Here is a 23,094-nt window from a genome sequence, read left to right on the forward strand (position 1 = left end):
CGAGCATAAATAAAAGACCGAGAGGAGAAAAACTAGTGGTCATTCAATAGAACTTCCCTGTAGGAAACTAAAATAATCCATTTCTCTGTTTTGAATTATACAACTTTATTATACCCCAAGGCTTTGGTAATGCTGTTTCATAAGATCCCTGTCAATAAATCTCATTAAAGCTGCTTCGGAATCAAGGGAAGCTGGGGACAGATGCTTAAGCAGGGGCTTTCCAATTTAACAAGTGAATGAATAAATGGGCAGAGAAAACTCAACTGCAGGAGTCGCTGCTCACTGATCGTTCTTCTTCCCATCTTTGCATTTGCTGGGGCTATTGGTGGGGAGCTAAGTGAGAGTGTCGAGTTTATAACAAGCAGATCCGGAGAAATGCTAAACAACGGCAGGTCCCGCTGCGATTTGTCAACGTAATCAACGTCATTGATTATGACAGTGGCGCACTGCAAAGACGCTTGCACCTGGTGAAAGCAAAGATTCCCCTGGAGAACAAATCTGTTGCGAGAAAACATCGCCCACAATCATTTAACGTCATTTACCCCAGCTCGCTCTGCTGAGGTTATCTGCATGCATATATATTCAGCGTTTAACAGGAGTGTGCTTAAAAAAAGACGACGAAAGAAACGCAGAGGAGTCCTAAAATGCAAATGCGTGACTGTTGACACTAATTGCAGGAGTTGTTCTGTCACGGCTCTGGGTCATTTTGACCCAGCTTCTTCAGTTCTTTATATTTTGGTATGTTTCTATAATGTTGATTATTATTCTAGAATAAGTGCAGCGTCTTCTGCCTCCTCGTAAGTTGTTTCTGGTTTCCTGTTTTACTTTGGAGGTTCGTGTCTGGTGTCAGTGGGCCTTTCTCAATATGCGTACTTGTGCGTACTTGCGTTCTCGTGTACTCGTGATACGTCATCAGTCGGAGACCAAGTACTGTTCCAATTCGAAGTACGCATCAAGCCGAGAACGCGAAAAAGTCCCGGATGTGTTCTCACTCCGCCCGTTTTATCGAGCATGCATCGGTGGTGACTTGTGTGGACTTGGTACAGTTAAATATCCCAGAATGCATTTCGTCCAAAACTCAAACGCGGTAATGGCGGACGAGCGGGGCTAAAAATGTTTAAATATTACTCTTTCTGGGTCACAAAATAAACTTTTAAGTTCTTTTCAAGCGAGAATGTAGCTGTGTAAACTTCAAATATCTGCTCGATTTATCAAGATATCATATATTTCCAAACGAGCTCCGACATTTTCGGAGACGTCTGTGACCCGCCAGCTCCATAGCAGACAGCAAGGTCGAGGATTATTACAGCCGGCGAGAACAGCGGACTCCCGGCACATCGTTTTCAACCCCCCCGAGGTCTTTTCGCTACTCAGGTTAAACAAACCCCAGTAGCTGTCTATTGTATTGAGTGTCCACTAAAATAAAAATAAAAGCGTTCTAACATCTCACCTGCTTGTTGTTATTAAGGTATGTACACGTATGTACATGTACACTATTTTTATTAATAGAGATTTCACTACTGAGGTTAAACATGATATATAAGTCACTTAGATCACTTCTAAATGTTAATGTTGGCTTATTTCGGCTTTTTATTTGTTCCTGAGTAAACCGGTTTGGCTGTGATTAAAGTTAAGCTTCATAACATATTACTCACAGTTAAATTAAGAGGGGACGGCAGTAAAAACTCCGGACCTGTGACATCATCAAGTACGCTGGTGTTCCAATTGTACAAATCGGGAGTCCGTGCTCGCGTTCTCGGCGAGTCCGTACTCGCGTACTTGAGGATTGAGAAAGGGCCAGTGTGTTCGGTTTACTATTCCCCTGTCTCGTCAGCTGTGATTTCTCCCAGGTGTGTTCCCCTCCTGTGCCTCATCCCTTGATTACTGCCGTGTGCATATTAGCCCTGTGTTACCTTTGTTCGCTGTCGCATCGTTAATGTCTGCTCACCTTCATTCTGTACTCTGTTTTCCATCCGTGTGTATCTGCCTGTTAGTCTGTATTTTCCCTGTTTAGTTGGTCCGCTGTTTACCGGCAACCTGCTAATAAAGCGCTTACTTTGAGTTCTACTGCGCCTCACTGAAACCTGCATTTTGGGTCCTTCTCTCCTTGCCTGCCGGTACGCGAACATGACATATTCTCCTACATTTATCCTCCACACCACGTGACAAAAACGAACAACTCTCGGAAAACGGCTAACTCCTAATGTTAACAGTTTGTGATGGTCCGCTTGCCTCCTTTCTAACTCTAACATTTTCAATAAAGACTCAAACAATATACTGTACATACTACTTAGCTTAATCTCTAACAATCTTCAAAATCATTTGAACTGCTGCGTTATGCTAATGAAAAGAAAAATAACTTTTACCTTAAAAAACCAAGACACTGCAGTTATTCTGATAGCAACCATCGGCCCTGTCAGTCATGGCTCTCGTTGAGCTTAAGACTTCTCTCTTCCTCTCTGTCCCTGTGCTGAATAAATCATAGCCCACGCATGTTTTTCAAAGTAAACACATGCTGAATAATTGCTGCGCTCCAGCACACTCTGCATCTTCACTCCCCTTAAAACTGCACTCACTGCCTAATCTGCCTTATCATGTCCAATCCACATTCACGACTAGAGGGCTGCTGTTTGAGGATTTTGTCTTAGAATCCAATGGGGGGGGGGAAAGACGAGGGCCCCTGAAGGCATGACCTTCCCTCGCTGCCACCAATTATATCAAGGCCTTATAAAATATAGATTATGTGCCATCTTGGTGCTGACATATCTAATGGCTTACAGCATGGAGAGAGTGCGCAGAGACCACGGGCAGAACCTGAGGGGAGGTGGAGTTGGACATGACAAGATGAAGGAAATAACACAAAGAGTGACCTTGATGGGCCAAGCCTGGCCTGCTCTGAGAATGACTGAACGAACAAACGAACGAACGATTGAATGGACAGGCTTGTTTGATCGATTCAAATCTAATCAAGGCTCCAAAATGCACTGATTGCAATGATGTTCATTAGCCTACAATGCAATAAAAATGTATTATTAATGGATAGGAGCTGAATTTGGAACAATTGGCATTTAACTTTGTGTCTTAACCTTTCAGCATAAATGTCAAGTCACATTTTAATAGAAAAAGTTTGAAGTTCACCCAGCAGTGAACGCATACATTTAAGCCCAAGTGTCTTGTTGGACACATATATATTCAAATCAGAAATGAGATTTACAAACAGTCTTAGTGGCAAGATTTCATATTTCATGGGAATGCACGATAACAAAGCACGAAAGCTTTGCAAGCCTCACCTATATGAATATCAATCTTTCACACACGTAGCAGACAGAATCACAATCACATATTCCAAGAATGCATGTTTGATGTGATCAGCTGGACTACAAGAAGATGCATTTTGTCAACAAAATCTGGATTTTTGTGGTGGTTTTAATCAAATGTTGGTTGCTGCTATCAATGTCTTGTGTGAGTGTTCCTTTTACCCAGGCCTTTATTTTTGCCTCATGCATAAATCTACAGTTTATCATAAAACTGAATGATGGAATTAGGTGGACATGGGAGAAAATAAAATTAAGACGGACTTTTGCGAGATCTCGCAAAACAAACTCGGGATCTCGCAAAACTTTTGCGAGATCTCGCAAAAGTTGAATTCCAACAATGGCGGCAGCTACTTAGTTGTAATATTACTCTTTCTGGGTCACAAAATACACTTTTAAGATATTTTGAGGCGTGAATGTAGTTGTGTAAACGTCAGATACCTGCTTGGTTTACAAGACATCACATATTTGCAAAAGTGCTCCGACGTTTTCGGAGATCTGACACCCACTAGCTCGAAGCTAACGGGAGGTCGAGACCTACTACAGCCGGGAGGAACACCGCTTTCCCGGCACATCGTGCCTCGACCTCCCGGTCGGCTTCGAGCTGGCGGCCTCCGAAGAATGCGGCTTAAACTTGTGCGAGATCTCGCAAAAGTTTTTGCGAGATCTCTCAAAAGTCCGTCTTAATTTTTTTTTCCTCCCATGTCCCCTGCGGGGCTCCGTAAATGATTAAGTGTAAGACGATGATGACAAACAGGCAGCATGTAAATAAAAAAAAGGAAAAGAAAACTTTTTTTTACTTTACTTCTCACTGAAAAGTTGCCGAACTTTTCATTGATTTCACAGCAACTCTATCACAATATATACTATACAAACAAGAATGTATTCTTCCCACACGGCAGCGTCTGAGGCTGAAAAATCAGCTCAGTGTCTCTCACACATTTAGATTTTATTTGTGGTAGTGCTTCTTTGGAAATATTTTATTTGACAGGTACTTCATGAGAAATAAATAAGTGAGCTATGTATTCACCTGCCTTGTGCAGAAATCTTGTGGCCAAACTTCAACTCCAGCATCTTAGACTGTAGCTTCTTCTCTACACTCTGATGGTGGACTAGTCAGCTCTACAACTGAGTTGCAACTCAACAACAGACCTTCAGAGTAGATCTACTGTCACCTGTCATCTGCATTCCAAGACGATGGAGTCGTAGTTCATCAAACATTTAAGAAACACTGAATGATATGAACAGTTGCCACGATAGCAAACTGGCCAAACTTTCAATATAAGAGCAAGCTGATTGTCCACAAGGAAATCAGTAGTAGATGATGTCATTCTCTCAGGTGGGTTAAAAAACCAGCAGAAACAAAAAATTGCAAACTTAGAAATTCAACCAGGGATCAAATAATTATTTCCCCCAATGTAAATTCTCAAGCTTCCTGATTCACCTCAGCAAATGTATTGCAGCAGGTGACAGCTCCCTCATTTTTGATGATGTGTGGGTGATGCAATCATGAATCCTATAAACAGCTCTTCTTAATCAATTCTGCTGACATTGATTGATGGACTAGAACTGCATCTTCTTCTTTATCTTCATCTTTAAGGTGACCAGGTGGGTGTGTCTCTCTGTAAGTAGCGCTGTATAAAGCGATTTGAGCACTCAGAGTAGAATAGCATTATATAAGAAGCAGTTAGCTGGAGCTAACCAGAATGTAGCTCCTTAACTGGCAGAAGTAAGTCGGCAGATTGTCGAGAATTGAAATGTCTTCATCTGGTGCTGATAGGCTTATCCAACATCGTGTGAACTCATCTGACAAGGTGAGGTAACAGACCTTCATTTATATGTAAAATTACTACAACCACAGTATGTGTAGCAAGCAATGCAGAAAGTCACGTGCCCCCACCCCTAGTGGTTGTGGTCCTAAACGACCACATAGACTGTTTATGGGGTTCAGACTGCTAGTCTATTTTTTACATCACTTTCATTTTCCCACACTGTCAAACTCAATCCTGACATTGTTGTTCTAGTCCAATCATTTTCTTGTCCGCCTTCTGTGAGCCAATCAGCCGCTGTTGTGTGTGCTTTAAAGCACGATCTGATATCGTCGTGTTGGTGTTGTTCCCAGATCATCACAGTAAATGTTGTTCCAGGTTCAACATTGCAAGTGACCAATCAGAATGTTGTGATGTCATACTTTTGCGACTTCGGGAAAAACCGCCGTAAAACAAAAAACTGTACTTAAGCTGCGAGAAACCGCCTTTGTCCGCCGATCAACGGACTCTGACCCTAACCCTTTAATAAACGGTAAGCAGAATTGATATTGTCCTTGCAACAATGGAATTTCATAAATGCACGAATGGCTGGAATCGCAAATCGCAAAAGAATAACGTCACAACAATGTGATTGGTCACTTGCAATGTTGAACCTGGAACAACATTTTCATGATGATAATAATAATAATAATGGATTGGATTTATATAGCGCTTTTCAAGGCACCCAAAGCGCTTTACAATGCCACTATTCATTCACACACTGGTGGAGGCAGCTACAGTTGTAGCCACAGCTGCCCTGGGGCAGATTGACAGAAGCGAGGCTGCCATATCGCGCCATCGGCCCCTCTGGCCAACACCAGTAGGCGGTAGGGTGAAGTGTCTTGCCCAAGGACACAATGACCAGGACAGAGAGCCCGGGGATCGAACCGGCGACCTTCCGGTTACAGATGCGCTTCCCAACCCCCTGAGCCACGGTCGCCCGATCTGGGAACAACACCAACATAACGACATCAGATCATCCGTGCTTTAAATGTCATCGTTCTTCAGTCTCACATTGGTACAGCCTACCTCCTCTCCATCTGTCTCACCCTGGTCACTCGGAGCCCATCCGAGGCGCCATCCTTATTTTTGCCAGGGGGTCCTGTCCTAATGTCCATTACTGACTCTGCTCTGCTATGATGGTTCATTGGAGTCTAATCAGGAAACACCTTTGAATTGAATTGTATATCTTAGAAACTCATGTCCAGTTCCTCCAAATGATTTCTCCTTATTGAACTCTTACATATACTGTATGACACTTCCTCAAATATCCTCAGAATTATTTCTTTGGAAACTTCTCTTCTGCAAATAAAAACTGTCAAATCAGCCATTTCACCAAAGCTACAGCAAAAATCTGAGACTCTGATTACAAATGACAAGCAAGCCGCTGCAAAGCTGTGACGACTGGAAGGGACGACGCTTTCACCTTTGGCGCGCTCTGTTGCGTTACATCTTTCTGAGCATTCACACGGACAAAGACACAAATGTGACGTGTGTTGCAGAGGCAGTGTCATTATGACTGCTAGCAGAGGATGAGAGCAGGTCAAGACTGCTTCGCTGACCTTTTAACCTCCACCAATTGATTCCTTTGTCCCGGCTCTGCTCTTCTCCTGCCTGGAGCTGGCACAGAAAAATGGCTGTCATTCATTTACTTGTTGGGTCTTCTTTGAGGCTTTTGTTCTTTGCTTTCTTTCACCCGCTAAAATTTTCATGGGCTTTCCTTCCATCTTTCTTACACTCTATTGTCTCTTGTTCTCCTCAATTTTCTTTGTCCATCGTCTCTATTCTGGTCAGTTATCTCTAAAGCTCCATCTTGGGGGAAATCTGCTTAGCAGCGTTGAGCATACTTGCTTTCCAATTAAATCAAGATGTATTTGCCTTTCAAAAACCTCTCTTTCCTCACTCTTTCTCCCATCGGAATAATTGATGGAGGTCTCTGGCCTCATGATGAATGGCTTCCAAGCCCGGAGATGAATAGGAAGATGAATGATTTCACCCCTGCGAGGGCCGGAGAGGGCTGGAACGAGGAGTGCTGACATTGTGACAAATACACTGACCATAGCAACGAAACCTGGTCGAATCAGCAAGGGACGGAGGGGTGGCGCCTCAACAGACGTTCCTCTCACTTACGCCGCCTCTGCACGTCTGTCTAACCGACGGACAATTACCTGAGCCTTGCAATTAACTGCAGGCGCTGTTATAATGCCCGTGGCCTGCCAGGAGACGAGCAGACGTGGCGTAGAGCCAGCAAGCTGGGGCTTGGAGAGCTTTGCATCTGATGCTTGTGTTTGTGCACTCAGTGGAGTGGTGGAGGCCAAGTGAACAGGTGCGGTAAGGTAAGAAGATGCCCCAGGTGACTTCATGTGGATGGTGTCGCCACAGCTCCAGCCAAGATTTCTAAACTGAAGCAAATTTCCTCTCTGTCTTTCACACAACTCGCTGTCATACAGCTGAGACATAGCAAATGTTTATAGGAAAGAATTCAATGAGCATATGACGGACCATCTGTCTTAAAGGGCCAGTAAGTAAGACTGCTACTGGCCCACAGAACATAATGACCATAATATATCCACGTAGGGGGTGACAAGATTGTTGATCAGTACCACTGACTGAATGATTATGTTGCCAGCTGGTGAGCTGCTGCCTCTACAAAACTTTCTGTCCTGAACAATTTGGAATGAAAACTTTTCTCTGGTCGCGAACAGGCTCATTTAACTTTTATTGGTCCTCTTGTGGTGTGCTGCTGATTTATCGTCACTCTTTCAACACTGTGTGTGACGTTCATTTTTATGTTATATATCACCTAATCTCTGGAAATTAAAGAGAATTAAGCCTTTTCCTCTCTCTTTGCTATACTCAGATTGGCTTCACTGAAAGTAATGAGGCGATTGGTTTAACTGACCTGATTTAGCTTCCTGTGAGTATAGCAAGAAAAACTGGGCTGTCATGGGCAGCAAAACGAGGCTTTTTTGTCAATAAAATCGTATCTGCACAGAAAAACATTAACAATTGCAGACACATGCCTGTTGGACACCAATACATGTTTAAAATCCATTTTGTGAAACATTAAAGCCCCTGACAGACTGTCCAGCCTATCAGCCTACACTGAGGTGTCCAGGGTGTAGCCCACCTCTCGCCCTATAACAGCTGGTATAGACTGCAACCCCCTTGTAAGCCTTAATCGGATAAACAGAAGAAAATACACTGATAGATGGTTGGTAAAAGTGAATACCTACACCAATAACAACCAAACAAAGCAGATCATAATAACATTTGTTTTGCAGGTTCATATTCATTACTATAAGCTGCAGTATGATTGCAGTTGTGAACAGATTTGACCTAAAGCATAACTTGTTTGGCAAAGTTTTAAAATCCTGAAACTCCTTTAATTAGGCAGATAGGAAGCTCCAGAGAGTCATGCCCTTAATTGAGTGTAGAGTTTGTGACACGTCCAGTTATAAAAGCATTAAAATCGGTGGCACTACATAAAATATTACAATGCTGAAATCCCAATGGAAATTTGGCCAGAACTTTCATAGTCATATAAACTGGTTTTATAACAGAGGTTCATGCCTGAGTCAAAGTGGTTATACAGTATGAAGTATCAGAAAAGTCAAATTGTCCATAAATTAGAGAATTATGAGCAGTTTCCAATTCTAGGAAGTTTGGGGATTGCTTCTAACAATTCTACTTAACTTCAGATTATTATTTTGCTACCAATGATAGCCATTTTTTTTTTTTTAGAGTTTGATACCTACAAGAAATGTAGCTAAATACTCCACTATCTTGTCCAGTTTGTTGTCGTTTGACTGTTTGTGGGTGCTCTGCATGACCTTAGTATGATACAACTGCCTTTCCAAAAATCTAATAAATGGCTCATCAAATACTGCCTACTGCTAATAGCATCTCTAGCTGTGGGAATAACTGTTTGGATTTAAGTTAGCACACACACACATAGGGATGGGTATCGTTTAGGTTTTATCCGATACCGGTGCCAAACCGGTACTTTTGAAACGGTGCCGGTGCTTAAACGGTGCTTAAAGAATGGAGAACACAAAATTGGTCCAAAAACCTCTCATGTTCAGCTGTTTTTTGTAAAAAGATAACAATGTTAGCCTTTTCTGCAGCTATGGGGCATATATGGTATCACTCTTGGCTGGAAGCAGCTTAAACAATGGAAAAAACACAAACTTTGTCCAAAAACCTCTCATGTTTAACTGTTTTCCACTTTTTCTTTGGTCATTTTAGCCTTTTTGGCCAGGGTGAAGGGAGTATCTGCCATCAAACAAGAAGACAGCTGCATGTAGCTATGATGGTGTTTGCTAGTTCACCTTACATGCATTAATGTAATAACGTGGTTAGCCTACTCAACGTAAATTACACACGAACAACATTAAGCTACTCACGCAGAGAAGAACGGCTGCTGCTGCATCATCATCCTCATCATTTCTGCTACACTGGCAGGGCTAGGGGCCAGGACTCTCCTCTTCGGGTTTTTGGGGGATGTTGCTAACTCCGGGTCCGATAACAGGCAACCCACCCGCAGTAGATGTGCTCGGTGTGAGGTCTCGCAGCAAGCTATCAAATACGGCGCATTTCTCGGCTTTTAAAAAACGCTATGCGTCGCCAGGTGTTTCATCGGATTTGAGGTGTTACCTCCTTTGACAGTATCACAGTATCAGCTTAAAGCACTTGTTGCAGCTGCTGAGTTTGCATCTTTTGCTGTGAAGTACAGCCAGACTTTGACCGCTTCGCCTTGGGCATTTTTAATCTGTAGCTCTGCTCTAAAAGAACGTACGTACCTGGGCCCGCCTACTATCCTCAGAAACGTCAAATGATTGGCTAGAATCTAAAGTGTGTCACAGCTCAGGAAAAAAAAGCACCGAAATGTGCGCTGCTTTTCGGTCTGGTTACTACCGTTTATGTCAGAACCGATACCGGTACCCATCCCTACACACACACAGCCATTAGATCACCCGCCGCCCAACAAAACAACCTCAACCCGAATCACAAACCCCTGAGTGCTACAGCAACTTCTTCCACATTTCTTTCTAAATTTTGAAATGAAAACAAAGCTTAGCATTTAAGTCATATTAAAAGAGTCTAACAGAAATGAATACAGTGCCAAATATTATCATTATTGTTAAATAAATGTGTTTTTGTGCTCTGGATCTTTAGCTGATATTAGGCAAGTATACATGTGAGCCTTAACAAAGTGAATCCAACTAATCAGTGTAAGTCAGCTATGGCAGAGATCCAAAAATAAGCATTTCATAAGCAAGGTTTTAAGGCAGCATAAGGCAAGTTTCAGGAACACCCAGGACAGATTTTTGCTGCCTGACTTACTGGCACATCAGTCATAAACAAAGTTATGTAACATGGCAATGTCTAAAAAAATAATGACAGAAGAAAAAAAGGTCTTTGGTCACAGAGATGATGAGATCTCTCAACAGTGAATGAAACACACTAACATGACAGGTAGAGCATCGCAAGACTACTGACTATTACACTGAACTGCACACTACTGTAAAATGTTTTCTGTACAGGCAAAAAGAAGTATAAGGCAAATATGTACTCTTCTGCGTAACACATTTGTTCTGCCTGAAGCTCCACAGAGTGCATTTATGGACCACAAGTGATTGCTTGTCAGCTTTCATGAGGCATTTATGTGATGCTTGCATCATTTGTGACAAGGCGATGGAAGAGTATGCCAGTTTATTTAGAAACATCTTAAATATAAAAGAGCTTGAGGGTTATGCCTTCTTTTCTTATGACATTCAACACAGCAGCTACAACAGTGTTTTGAAGATGCTGTAAGACACGTTGATAAGTTTGCCTGAGATATTGAGTCCATAATGTCAGTTCAGAAGGTACAACAGAACAAAATTAGGTTCATATTGACGTGACAGCATCACACAGTTGCAGCATCGCACAATTGGCTGCATATCCATGATACAAATGTCCCATTCTACCACCCAAAGGTGCTCCGTTGGATTGAGATCAGCTGACTGTAAATTGGGGCTTGTCAAGACATCAATTTGAGATCATTTGAGCTTTAGACATGGCATGGGGCAGAGATGGACATTGTCTGCAACATTACTCTGTGGCATTTAAATGGGTTAGTACTAAGAACCAGCCTGGACTGTTGATACAAGGCAGGATGGTCAATGCTTTCATGGGACTTAGACCATCAGGCCAGGCAACATCCATCCATCCATCTTCTTCCGCTTTATCCGGGTCCGAGTCACGGGGGCAGCAGCCTAAGCAGAGAAGCCCAGACCTCCCTCTCCCCAGCCACCTCCTCTAGCTTATCCAGGGGAACACCAAGGCGTTCCCAGACCAGCCGAGAGATATAATCTCTCCAGCATGTCCTGGGTCTGCCCCGGGGCCTCCTCCCGGTGGGACATGCCCGGAACACCTCACCCAGGACGCGCCGAGGAGGCATCCTTGTCAGATGCCCGAACCACCTCAACTGGCTCCTTTCGATGTGGAGCAGCAGCGGCTCTACTCTGAGCCCCTCCCGGATGGCTGAACTTCTCACCCTATCTCTAAGGGAGAGGCCAGCCACCCTTCGGAGGAAGCTCATTTCTGCCGCTTGTATCCGCGATCTCGTCCTTTCGGTCACTACCCACAGCTCGTGGCCATAGCTGAGGGTAGGGACGTAGATCGACCGGTAAATTGAGAGCTTCGCTTTTACACTCAGCTCTCTCTTCACCACGACGGACCGGTGCAGCGTCCGCATTACTGCAGCTGCAGCCCCAATCCGTCTGTCGATCTCCGGCTCCCTTCTCCCATCACTCGTGAACAAGACCCCGAGATACTTGAACTCCTCCACTTGGGGCAGGAACTCATGCTTGACCCGGAGTGGGCACTCCACCCTTTTCCGGCTGAGAACCATGGCCTCAGATTTGGAGGTGCTGATCCTCATTCCAGCAGCGTCCCACTCGGCTGCGAACCGTTCCAGTGTGAGCTGGAGGCCCTCACCCGATGAAGCCAACAGAACCACATCATCCGCAAAAAGCAGAGATGAGATTCCTAGACCACCGAAGTGAAAGCCCTCCGCCACTTGGCTGCGCCTAGAAATCCTGTCCATAAAAATTATGAACAGAACCGGTGACAAAGGGCAGCCCTGGCGGAGCCCATCAACAGGCAACATTTTTTCAAAATTTCTAATCCCATTTTGGTGACATGTGTGAATTGTTAGCTGACATGAATGGCAGCTGAGAATCAGGATACTATTTATTATTATCATCTGCTTCAAGGTTCAGTACATTGTGCATTCACAGATGCTCTTCTACATACCTTGGTTGTAAAAAGTTATCTGAGTTACTGTTTGCTTCCTATCAGCTTGAAGCAGTTTAGCCATTCTCCTCAGACCTCTGGAACCAAGAGAACTGCCATCACGGGACATAGTTTTATATGTATTTTTTTTCTCTGACCATTTACTGTAAACCCTCTTTCTTTTTCTTATTTTTGTCCCTAGCTGGCGGTCTGCAGGGGAGGTCAGCCACGAAGCCAATACGTCGCTGTGGGTGCCTTAGGGTTTCTATCTTGGTCAACAATGCACTTCTAGGCCTTGTGATCTCTGGCCTTGAGGGTTAGACGTTGTTGTTTAAGATCATCTTCAATTTGCTTGATCCAAGTCTTCTTGGGCGCGTCACGCTTGATTCTCCAATGGGCGGGGCGCTGCCGCAGCAGAAGGCAATATGTCAGGCGATGGTTGCTCATGCTACAGATGTGGCCAAACCATTGCAGTCATTGCTTCTGGATCAGCACTTCCATCGAGTGTTGCTGGTGACATTGACTACATATCGTGCTGAGATGGGAAGGGAGGGACACTCGGAGAATCTGATGCAAATGGCGCATTTGGAAGACCTCGAGCTTGTTGAGGTTGTGCTTGAGGATGACCAAGGTCTCGGATCCATAGAGAAGAATGGGCAATACCAGTGTGCGGTACAGGCGGATTTTGGTGATGAGGGTGACATCTTCTTCCAGACGCACCATCGGAGGGGCAACCTTCTCTGTAAACCCTAGAGAAGGTTGCCCCTCAGAATGGAAAAGAACGGTGATTTAACTTCAGCAGAGTGTCAGCAGAATATCTACATGCCTAAATGCATTGAGCTGCTGCCATATGATTTCCAGCACACATGATGAGTTCAGCTCTCTCCATGATAGATTTTGACTTCTTTATACAGTAAATCTATATATGTGGACCACCATATTGTACTTTCCAAATACCCCTAAGCATCAAGCATCAGTTCTTCTATCATTGGAAGAGAAAAGTGGGAAAACGGTTGTGCCCTAGAGTATACTGTGTGCTTCTAAAGCACCGGATGCTTTGAAATGACATCTCAATTCATGATATTACTCTTCAGTAAAACCCACAGCCAAGGCCCAATACAAAGGTGGAGGTGGAGAGGAGAAGTGCTGCTACATCGGACTGTGTTCTGGGCTACGTGCACTGCAAACCCAGGAGCAATATAGGGATAAAAAGGTTTGAGCTGTGCAGGCAGAAAGGAAGGCACAAAGAGGAGAGTGAAGGGCTTGGGGACTTGACAGTAGGAGATCCATTTAGATTATGCGGTTTTAATATCCTCTGAAGTTTCCAATAAATGCCAGTTGGAACCCGTGCTACACTGTTGTCATTTGATTGTCCATCACCTTTGCACACAACCTCGGATGATGCAGTTTTGAATTGCTGCCCTGACTGGCCTTGTATCGCTGCCGTTATATCAACAACAAGTGATGAAGCCATCCTGCAATCTGCTGCTTTCTACACTGTGAGGCAATTTAGAGACAGTTACCCAGGTGCCTGGAATAAGCTTCGCCAGCAAGCTGCCCAAATGAAGCATTCCTGGAAAAATATGCTGAAACATAATTATTAATTTCACACTGACTATTGTTGTAAAACATGAAGAAGAGAGTTATTACTTATACAGACAGGCAGATAGAGGATATCCCCTTTACTGCATCTGCCTACTCTTTACAAAATATCTGCACGTTCTACAACTTAAATGCTAGCTCAGAGGAAAAAAAGAAAAGAAATGTTTTTCCAAAACAGAGTGGTGCTTTCAAGCTAACTTTTCTGTCAAACTGCTGTTTGCTGTTTTCCTTTTAAATTAGTCAATAAAGAAGTCGTGATTGCTCAGCACGATTTCAAAGATTTAAAGCTGTAAAACTAAGCTGGGCGAGAGAAAAAAAAAGCAGTGAGGTCAAACTCTGTAGCTAATGAGGCGTCCAGATGGATGATACAAATTTTTGGCCTTCTGGAATTGCTTGATATACAGCAAGCCAAGGGTTTTTTTCTTCATGTTTTCTGTGTTCGCGGCAGCTGTTTCACACTGGACGGCTGCGCGCTGTTCAAACATGGAGCCATGTGCTGCACTGGTAATGACGAGAATAGAGCACGATGGCTTCTGGTACCGCTCACTAATGAATCACGGCAGTGGTGGCACAACCCACCAGCCTCCCGCCTCCTCCTCACAGTTGTCAAATGAAAAATTATTTTGCTAATGTTCTACCTATTTTTCCTTCACATTCATTACTGACTTGAATCATGAACCACAGATTCAGAGTTTTCCCTGAGAAGTAGCCAGAAAACTTTTTGGGAGTTTTGTACAAGCTTTTCCACTCATACTATATTTTCTTTGTGTGAATTTTGCAAGCCCATACTGCAGCTGACAGCTGTCAGTTTAAAAAAATATATACAAATGATAAATATGTAAGTAATTATTTAAGGGTTGTGTTCGTGCATTTAAAATATAACAAGCTGGCTTTTGCTGGCAGTGTGTTTCCTGATAACTAAATATAATGCTGATGAGGGATAATAAAGCACAAGCTATGTTTTACATCGACAAATATGCAACATGGTAAATATCTCAGTTTAGTCCACAGAAAGAAAAACTTAAATCACTCTCCTCTCTTATATTATTCATGAGTTCAGATATATACAGGAACGTAACGCAAGCAATACTTCAAAGAGTAAACACAGTTGGTCTGTTAACACCACCACTGAAGCGACTGTAGTAAAGACCTGGCAGAGCTTCTAAAGGAGAAATACAGTGTCTTGATGCATCATCATCATCCAGGAAAGTAAATCTCCGAAAGTTGATTCTGTTCATCTGGACGAAGCGTTTTGTGGGAGAAACGTTTCATCATCATCCAGGTGACTTCTTCAGTCTCAGCTGACTGCAGGTTTCAATCTTATAAACAGCACATTTGCATAATGACTCAAACCAGCCCACTGAAGGAACAATGGGCTGGGAGGTCAGTTCCTTAATTATGCAAATTCTCATGACCATTGATCAACAACCACTGATCAAAGCCCACTGATCAATGGCCATGAGTACCATTCACAGAGAGTTGGGGAATGGCTGCAATCACTGTTTATAAGATTAGAAGTCAGCTGAGACTGAAGAAGTCACCTGGATGATGACGAAACGTTTCTCCCACAAAACGCTGCGTCCAGATGAACAGAATCAACTTTTGAAGAAATAGTGTTTTCAATTCACTTCAATTTTATTTATATAGCGCCAAATCACAACAAAAGTCGCCTCAAGGCGCTTCATAGATACAGAGAAAAACCCAACAATCATATGACCCCCTATGAGCAAGCACTTTGGCGACAGTGGGAAGGAAAAACTCCCTTTTAACAGGAAGAAACCTCCGGCAGAACCAGGCTCAGGGAGGGGCGGGGCCATCTGCTGCGACTGGTTGGGGTGAGAGAAGGAAGACAGGACAGGAGGTTTTGTGATACCATTGGTTCCAGACTTGCATGACTGCAGAGTATTTCCACCCAAGTATCAAAAATAATCGTTATATTTAAAATTGTTACTTCTCCAACACATTTTAAATCTTAGAAAATGCAGCAATATGTACAAACCAGCTGTAATTTCTAAAGACGTAATGCAATACCTCTGCAATACCTCTGCAATTCAAAATAACACAACAAGCAAGGCTTCAGATCTCGAACTGGAGATCCACCAATCCATTCTAAGCTCTAATACTGATCAGAGGTAAATTAATAAGCTCTATTTCCTTCGCCTTACAGCTTTCTAAAAACTGTTAAAACAAAAAGTTTGAGACAAAGCATCAAAGTAACCCCAGTTAAAGTCAAAAATTATTGCAAACATACGCAGAAGAGCTGAGCCCAGGATATCAGACGAATTATGGACAGTCCTGGAGGACATTATTTATGCCTAATGCATCCTAACTGTAGTTTTCTTGCCAAAACTGTTGCATTGCAGACAGCTTTACAGCAGGGATTCAGTGCAATGAAGAAAAAAAGCTATTGGCTGAACATAAACCATTGTTTCCTTAATTTCTATGTGAGGTTTTCTTTGTTATTTTGCTTCTTTGTTTGATTGAGGAAGATTTTCAACAGACCGGTGATAACAATGCTTTGTCACAGCTGTGTGCTAAAGTATGAAATATGGTTTCATACCTGTGAGGTATTCTGGGTCGGGCACAGGGTCTGACAGCTCCTCGTGGCATTGAGCCTCTGTTGGCACCGATGCCACCACCATGCCATCTGGGAGCTGCTGTTCGATGCCTCGGGCAAAGTTCTTCTGCCTGGTGTAAAGAGAGGTAATATAGAGAGCTCCAATTAAGAGACGCCAGTGCTCAGTTGTTCAGCACGGGATGAAAAAGGGAAGAAAGGGAAGAAGGACAAAGAATGATGTGAAGGAGGTAACGGCAGCTGTCATTGTCACATTTTGTAGTATTTAATGTATAAAAAAGGCAGTGAGTGAATCAATTGGGAAAAGTCACGTTATCACAGGTGTTTTGTTCCAAATGTTCTGCTCTACCAACATTTTAACACACTGGACTAAACAAAGTATTGGGACACGCATCGAAGCTCTAATTTTAAAATGTGCAGCTCCATAATCATTCAAGCCAAACTTCATCCTTTCAGTATTTATTTGGCCATGATGGACCAAACATTTGCATTTATCATTTGGATTAATGTGTGTTAGTGAGAGTGTGAAAGCACACCTCAAACTAGGCAGATACAATCTCAGTCCTAAACTTAGTGAAAGTTGCTGATGGCCTTAACTGACTGATTATGGTGACTGTGTATGAATGCCATATTGTTACTCAATAACACACTTAAGAGTGAGTTTTTGTGTTCTCACTATTAATATTATATCAAATTGGGGCGGTAATCTTTTTTCACTGCAGTAACACTTTTATCCTCGTGAAATATTTTCTTTACTCTGTTAATCGGGTGCTGTGAACACTAAGTCACTAATTACCCGTCTGAAGTTTGATGATGATGATTAAACTACTATTGCCAGAGGGTTTGCAGTTGCATGTGATGAATAATTAACATTATATAAGCTATAAATAGCCATAGAGGTGCTTAGCGGTTTTGTTTAAGACTTCTGTGCGTTTGATGTGGAGCCATTGTGATGACTCGTGATGTTATTTGGTGCACTTTTTATTGACAGGTTTACAATGATAGCAAAGAAGGCTGGTCTATTAATAGGAAATAGTCGATGATAGACGTGTGTATGCTCATGCAGTTCCACTGCAATTTGAGATTTATACAACTTAGAGTGCACGCACGTTGTGCGATAGTAGCAAAAGTTCAATAAATCCACACTGTGTAAAGTTTGATGCATGCAGCCCAGGGATGGCAGACTCATTGCACATCATGCGCCACACACAGGTCACATTGATCTTAAGTGGGGTGGACAGTTTTTCAGGGGTTGTTTTTATAAAGTAATGCTCCAATAGTAAATGAAAGAAATCTTTCAGCACTCTTTGAGAGAAATAAAAAGTTCTGGTAGCTGATTGCCTCAGACTTTCTTGTAATTATAAAACAGAAAGCTTCTGTTAATTCACAGAAAATTCCCTTTGTTATGTGGATTGTAAATAACAGAAATTTGCATAGTGAAAACACATTTGGTGTAATATGAATGGCCAAGGAGGAGCTCTTTATCAGCAGGAAAAGCAAAACATATTAACACATTAAAAAAATCTATTCCCTCTTTCCCATTTCCCAAAACCATCCAGTGGGCTTTGGAAAGACTGGAATCTTTGTCCATTCTGACCCCCGGGACTTATGTTTGACTGTCTTTGTCATGGCGAGTGCTGTGGCAGGCAAGATGAAGGACCCAAAATGCAGGAATCAGAAACAGGAAGTAACTTAGGCGCCGCTTTATTGATGGAAAATCTTAAAAGAATAACCGTTATAAAAACAAACAAAATCTCAAATGCAGAACTAGAACTAGACTGGGAACCTAGAAACTAAGAAAACTCATACTAGGAAAAACCATCCGGGACACAACAAGAGAACACAGCAAAATGAGAGTACGATGCAATAACAAGGAGGGCATGACAGAGGACTAAAACACACGGAGGAATAATAAGGAAACAGGAGACAGAAGGGCGACACAGCTGGGTTTAATTAGGCAGGATGAGACAAGGGCTGTATCCCAATTCAGGGTCTGCAGCCTTAAAGTACGCAGCCTCAACGATCCTCAAGGGCCGCGTACTTAAAGACCGCTAAGGCCGGAAGTGCGAGGCTTGTGAAATGGGACGGTCTAGCCTCCGTCGCGCTGCCCAGGTTGCCTAGCAACCATGATACTAACAGCTGGAAACGTTTCATACAGCTTTGTTTGACAGAAATGAAGGAGAAAATCTTTTGTTCATTTGTTTGTTTGTTTCTACATGAGCTTTGATCATTCTCTGATTAAGCTCAGCTATTGAACGGCGTATATTTGAAAGTAAAGGCTTTAAAACCAAGTTAGTACAAACGTCACTAATGTCACATAACTGTCCCGACATGTGGCCAACAGTAATGTTTTAATGTTCTTCGTTATTAAACATTTGCACATAAATAAGTGACATAATATTCAGGACTTACTTAAAGTTTACTCTTCGGCCGCCCCTCATCTGCCGTTTTTTTTTCGGCAAAATTATCCACACCCACCGCCGCGCTATGCATTCTGGGATATGTTGGGCCACGAAGTCTACACCGCCACGTCCTTAAAATTCAGGGAAATGAAGGACGCGTTTGAGGGCCACATTTCGAGCAGCCTTTGAATTGGGACAGCCTTCGTCGTGTCGCAGTGACATAATCGGCCTTAAAATGCGGCCTTTAAGGCTGCAGACCCTGAATTGGGATACAGCCAAGGAAAGCAAAACTAAATACACAGACAAAAGACGCAGACTTTCAAAGTAAAACAGGAAACACACCGACTCAAACACATGGTTTCACACAGAAACATGAGTGACTTGGAAGCAGAAGGAACAGAAAGACTAAACTTAAGGACTAGAAATCACAGAACCATGAACCATGACTGGTAACGATAAATCGTGACGTAATCAAAGCTTAATAATAATACAAAAATCAAAACACTTGGTCACCGACCCAGGACCGTGCCACCTTTGATGTAGACTGAAGGTTTTATTCTTTTCATTACACGTCACACTTAGCTCAGTTGTAATAACTTCAGAGGGACCTGATACAAACCAGGCTTCTGCTGCCACAATCATACATTTTCTTTGTTTGAATCCCAGGCTTTGTATTGTAACTTCCATCTATTCTTGATCTGTATCAGCCAGGATATGCTCCGGCAACCCCAATAATCCTAAATTGGTAGATTGGATTGGAAATCTGTTATGATTTGTTTAGATTTTTCACAAGTGCCGCTGTCGAGCTGATGGATTTGTCAGTTCATGCTGCGTTGTCATTGGTTCATTAGTGAACATGGGTCATAGCAGCAGACACATTTTGAGAATTTTGTTGCAGGCTCTCTCTGACTACAAGACAAGAGACAGCCTTTAAAGAAGGACCTGCAAACTTCACAGTTCAAAATGATCATTTCCGTTGCAGAGGCTCAACAGACAATATAAACTGGACTTCACGATTCTACACAACTGTGAAAAAGCATTAAACTCATTCATGCAACAGCAGTCCAACTTATTCTGAGCTGAAATGTGAGTGATGCAAATAAAGGAGGAATATAGCTTATCAATTATTCATTTAACTCTAGTATCAGATCGGTAATCTGTATCAGCAGATACCCAAAGAGATCCCGAGGTACCGCACTGGAAATTGCAGCAGGATGAATCCTCACACAGAAAAAGATGAAGCGCACAAGGCTGGCGACTAGAAGGACAACTCAAAGATAGACAAGTGTTTTTCATAACTGGCAGATTGTAAGGCAATACTTTCTGGCAGCTCGTTAGAGACAAATCAATAAATACTAATAATTATGGGAGAGTATGGGTGTGTGTTGAAGAGACAAAGAGTCACATTAAGCGTGTCATTTTTCATTATGTTTATTGTTCTGCTGCGGAGTGACTCATATTCAGTCTGAGAATTGATGTCCTCATTTGTCTGATGCTGCGAGTGACTCCTGGTTGAACTCACTCATTTCGTCCACTCCATTATTCCTTGTCTCGGTGCCAGTTAGGTTCACAACAAGGTTTTGCAGCAGAATGACTTCAATAAATCAGTGACCCGGGTCAATTAGGCATCTCGGGTTGGATGCTGAAAAAAATAAACTAAAAACATCTTTGTTTTTACTCCTGCAGGAATCCGCAGCCGACTTGGGCAACAAATCAGACGGTGTCAGTAATATGATTGGAGAAACTTGCCATCAAACAAAAAGCTTTTATTAATCCAGCAAGCACGGACTCATTAGCAGCTAAATGTGCCACTGAGTTCGTCAGCTGGTGGTAAACTTGGTCTGTCTGCTGTTTGGTGCTGCGCAGGTAGTGCACACTGGGTTTGCCAGAGCTTGTTGCTGGAAAAGGCTGCCTGTTGCCACGGTAAACAAGTTTAATGAGAGAGCTGACACTGAGCCAAAACAGCCAAGCGTCAGACATAAAACTAACGCTATGAGCCAGACGATAGTAATCGGTGTAAAGTCAAGTCGTTTAAATTACTACAGGTACTATTTATAAAATGCCAATTAGCGCAAGTTTAAATGACACTATAATTTAGCTTGTGTTCAGACTGTCTAAACCACTGTAGATGTAAAAGCTAATGTGTCAGTTATCGCACCTATACAGGTACAGTCTGTGTGTCAGCCCTTTCACATTCCCAGGGCATCAAGTAATGTCATTTTGTCAGAGCTGGCAGTGTCACACCTCGGCACAAGATATCCTTTAGTAGCTGTGAGTGACAAATCGGGTTATGTTATATAGAAGGACCAAGTCTGTCATTCCAACCTTGTCGTTTATGAAACTGCCTGGTTTAAAAGTGTTTTTGCATGTTTGTTTCTTTGTTCTCCCCCAGATCACAATCTTTTATTTAAATGAGTGCTTTGACTAAACCTAACAAAGTTTTTAAGCTTAACCAAGTAGTTATCAGTGCTTAAACCCATCGGCAAATGGAAGTTAAAAAACCACAAACACAAAGAAACAAACAGAGCATGAACCATGCCTCAGGAATTTGCAACTATCTGTGCAACCAATATTGCAGAGAATGTGAATGTTTCTGACAAAAGCTTCACTTTGTGAAACAACCACTACAACTTTCATGTCCAGAGGTCTTACTTTCCTATTATATGCCACGTAGGCTTAATATTATTACCACCTGCCTAATATTGCGTTGGTCCCCCTTTTGATGTCGAAACAGTGCTGTCCCATCAAGGCATGGACTCCACTAGACCCCTGAAGGTGTGCTGTGGTATCTGCACCAAGATCAAGTCTTGTAAGTTGCAGGCTGTGGGCTCCATGCATCGGACTTGCTTTTCCAGCACATTCCACAGATGCTCGATTGGATTGAGATCCGGGGAATATGGAGGCCAAGTCCAACCTCAAACTCGCTATTGTGCGCCTCAAATTTTCAGGCCCCTCTTCTGTGGAACCAGCTTCCAGTTTGGATTCAGGAGACAGACACTATCTCTACTTTTAAGATTAGGCTTCAAACTTTCCTTTTTGCTAAAGCATATAGTTAGGGCTGGACCAGGTGACCCTGAATCCTCCCTTAGTTATGCTGCAATAGATGTAGGCTGCCGGGGGATTCCCATGATGCATTGAGTTTTTCCTTTCCAGTCACCTTTCTCACTCACTATGTATTAACATACCTCTCTGCATTGAATCATATCTGTTATTAACCTCTGTCTCTCTTCCACAGCATGTCTTTATCCTGTCTTTCTTCTCTCACCCCAACCAATCACAGCAGATGGCCCCGCCCCTCCCTGAGCCTGGTTCTGCTGGAGGTTTCTTCCTGTTAAAAGGGAGTTTTTCCTTCCCACTGTCGCCAAAGTGCTGCTCATAGGGGGTCATATGATTGTTGGGTTTTTCTCTGTATCTATGAAGCGCCTTGAGGCGACTTTTGTTGTGATTTGGCGCTATATAAATAAAATTGAATTGAATTGAATTTAATCAAATCATTCCTGAAGCATTTTTGCTTTATGGCAGGTGCATTATCCTGCTGAAATAGGCCACAGGCACCAGAGTTAATACTGCTAACATGAAAAGTGCACACTGTCAGCAATGCTTAGGTAGGTGGTACGTGCAGGACCCAAAGTTAGTAAAACACTGCACAAAGCATCACACTGCCTGTGTCGGCGGCCTTTTCCTGTAGTGTATCCTGGTTCCCCAGGTGAGTGACAGACACACACCCAGCCATTCCTATAATTCATCAGAGCAGGCCACCTTCTCCAGCATGGGCATCCTGACTGGTCTGTGGCTATACAGCCCCATATGCAACAAGCTGTGATGCTCTTTGTATTCTGACACATTTTAATTAGAACCAGCTTTCCACTTGGAGACACTCTGACCAAGTCACCTATTCGTCACGCTTTGGCACTTATCAAACTCGCTCATATTCTTACGCTTGCCCATTTTTCCTGCTTCTCACACATAAACTCTGAGGACAAATGCTCAAATGATGAAGAGATAATCAGTGTTATTCACTTCACCTGTCAGTGGTCATAATGTTATGCCTGATCGGTGTAAGTGCTTAGGGATTATAATTGATGACTCCCTCTCTTTTATAGCATGCATTC

The 23,094-nt window shown here is 42.8% G+C and overlaps 1 protein-coding gene across 6 annotated transcripts in view; it reads right to left on the reverse strand.

The window, feature by feature from the left end:
• astn1 (astrotactin 1) overlaps window positions 1-23,094 on the reverse strand; it is a 559,446-nt gene that overhangs the window by 238,375 nt on the left and 297,977 nt on the right. For all 6 annotated transcript variants that reach the window (XM_087850671.1, XM_087850667.1, XM_087850670.1 and 3 more), the window contains one exon: window positions 16,566-16,693. In XM_087850671.1, coding sequence (XP_087706797.1) covers window positions 16,566-16,693 — 128 coding nt within the window. The remainder of the gene's footprint in view (window positions 1-16,565; window positions 16,694-23,094) is intronic.

The sequence above is a fragment of the Neolamprologus brichardi genome, chromosome 14 (assembly GCF_056152115.1).
Source record: "Neolamprologus brichardi isolate AB-2024 chromosome 14, ASM5615211v1, whole genome shotgun sequence".
NCBI classification, from domain to species: domain Eukaryota; kingdom Metazoa; phylum Chordata; class Actinopteri; order Cichliformes; family Cichlidae; genus Neolamprologus; species Neolamprologus brichardi.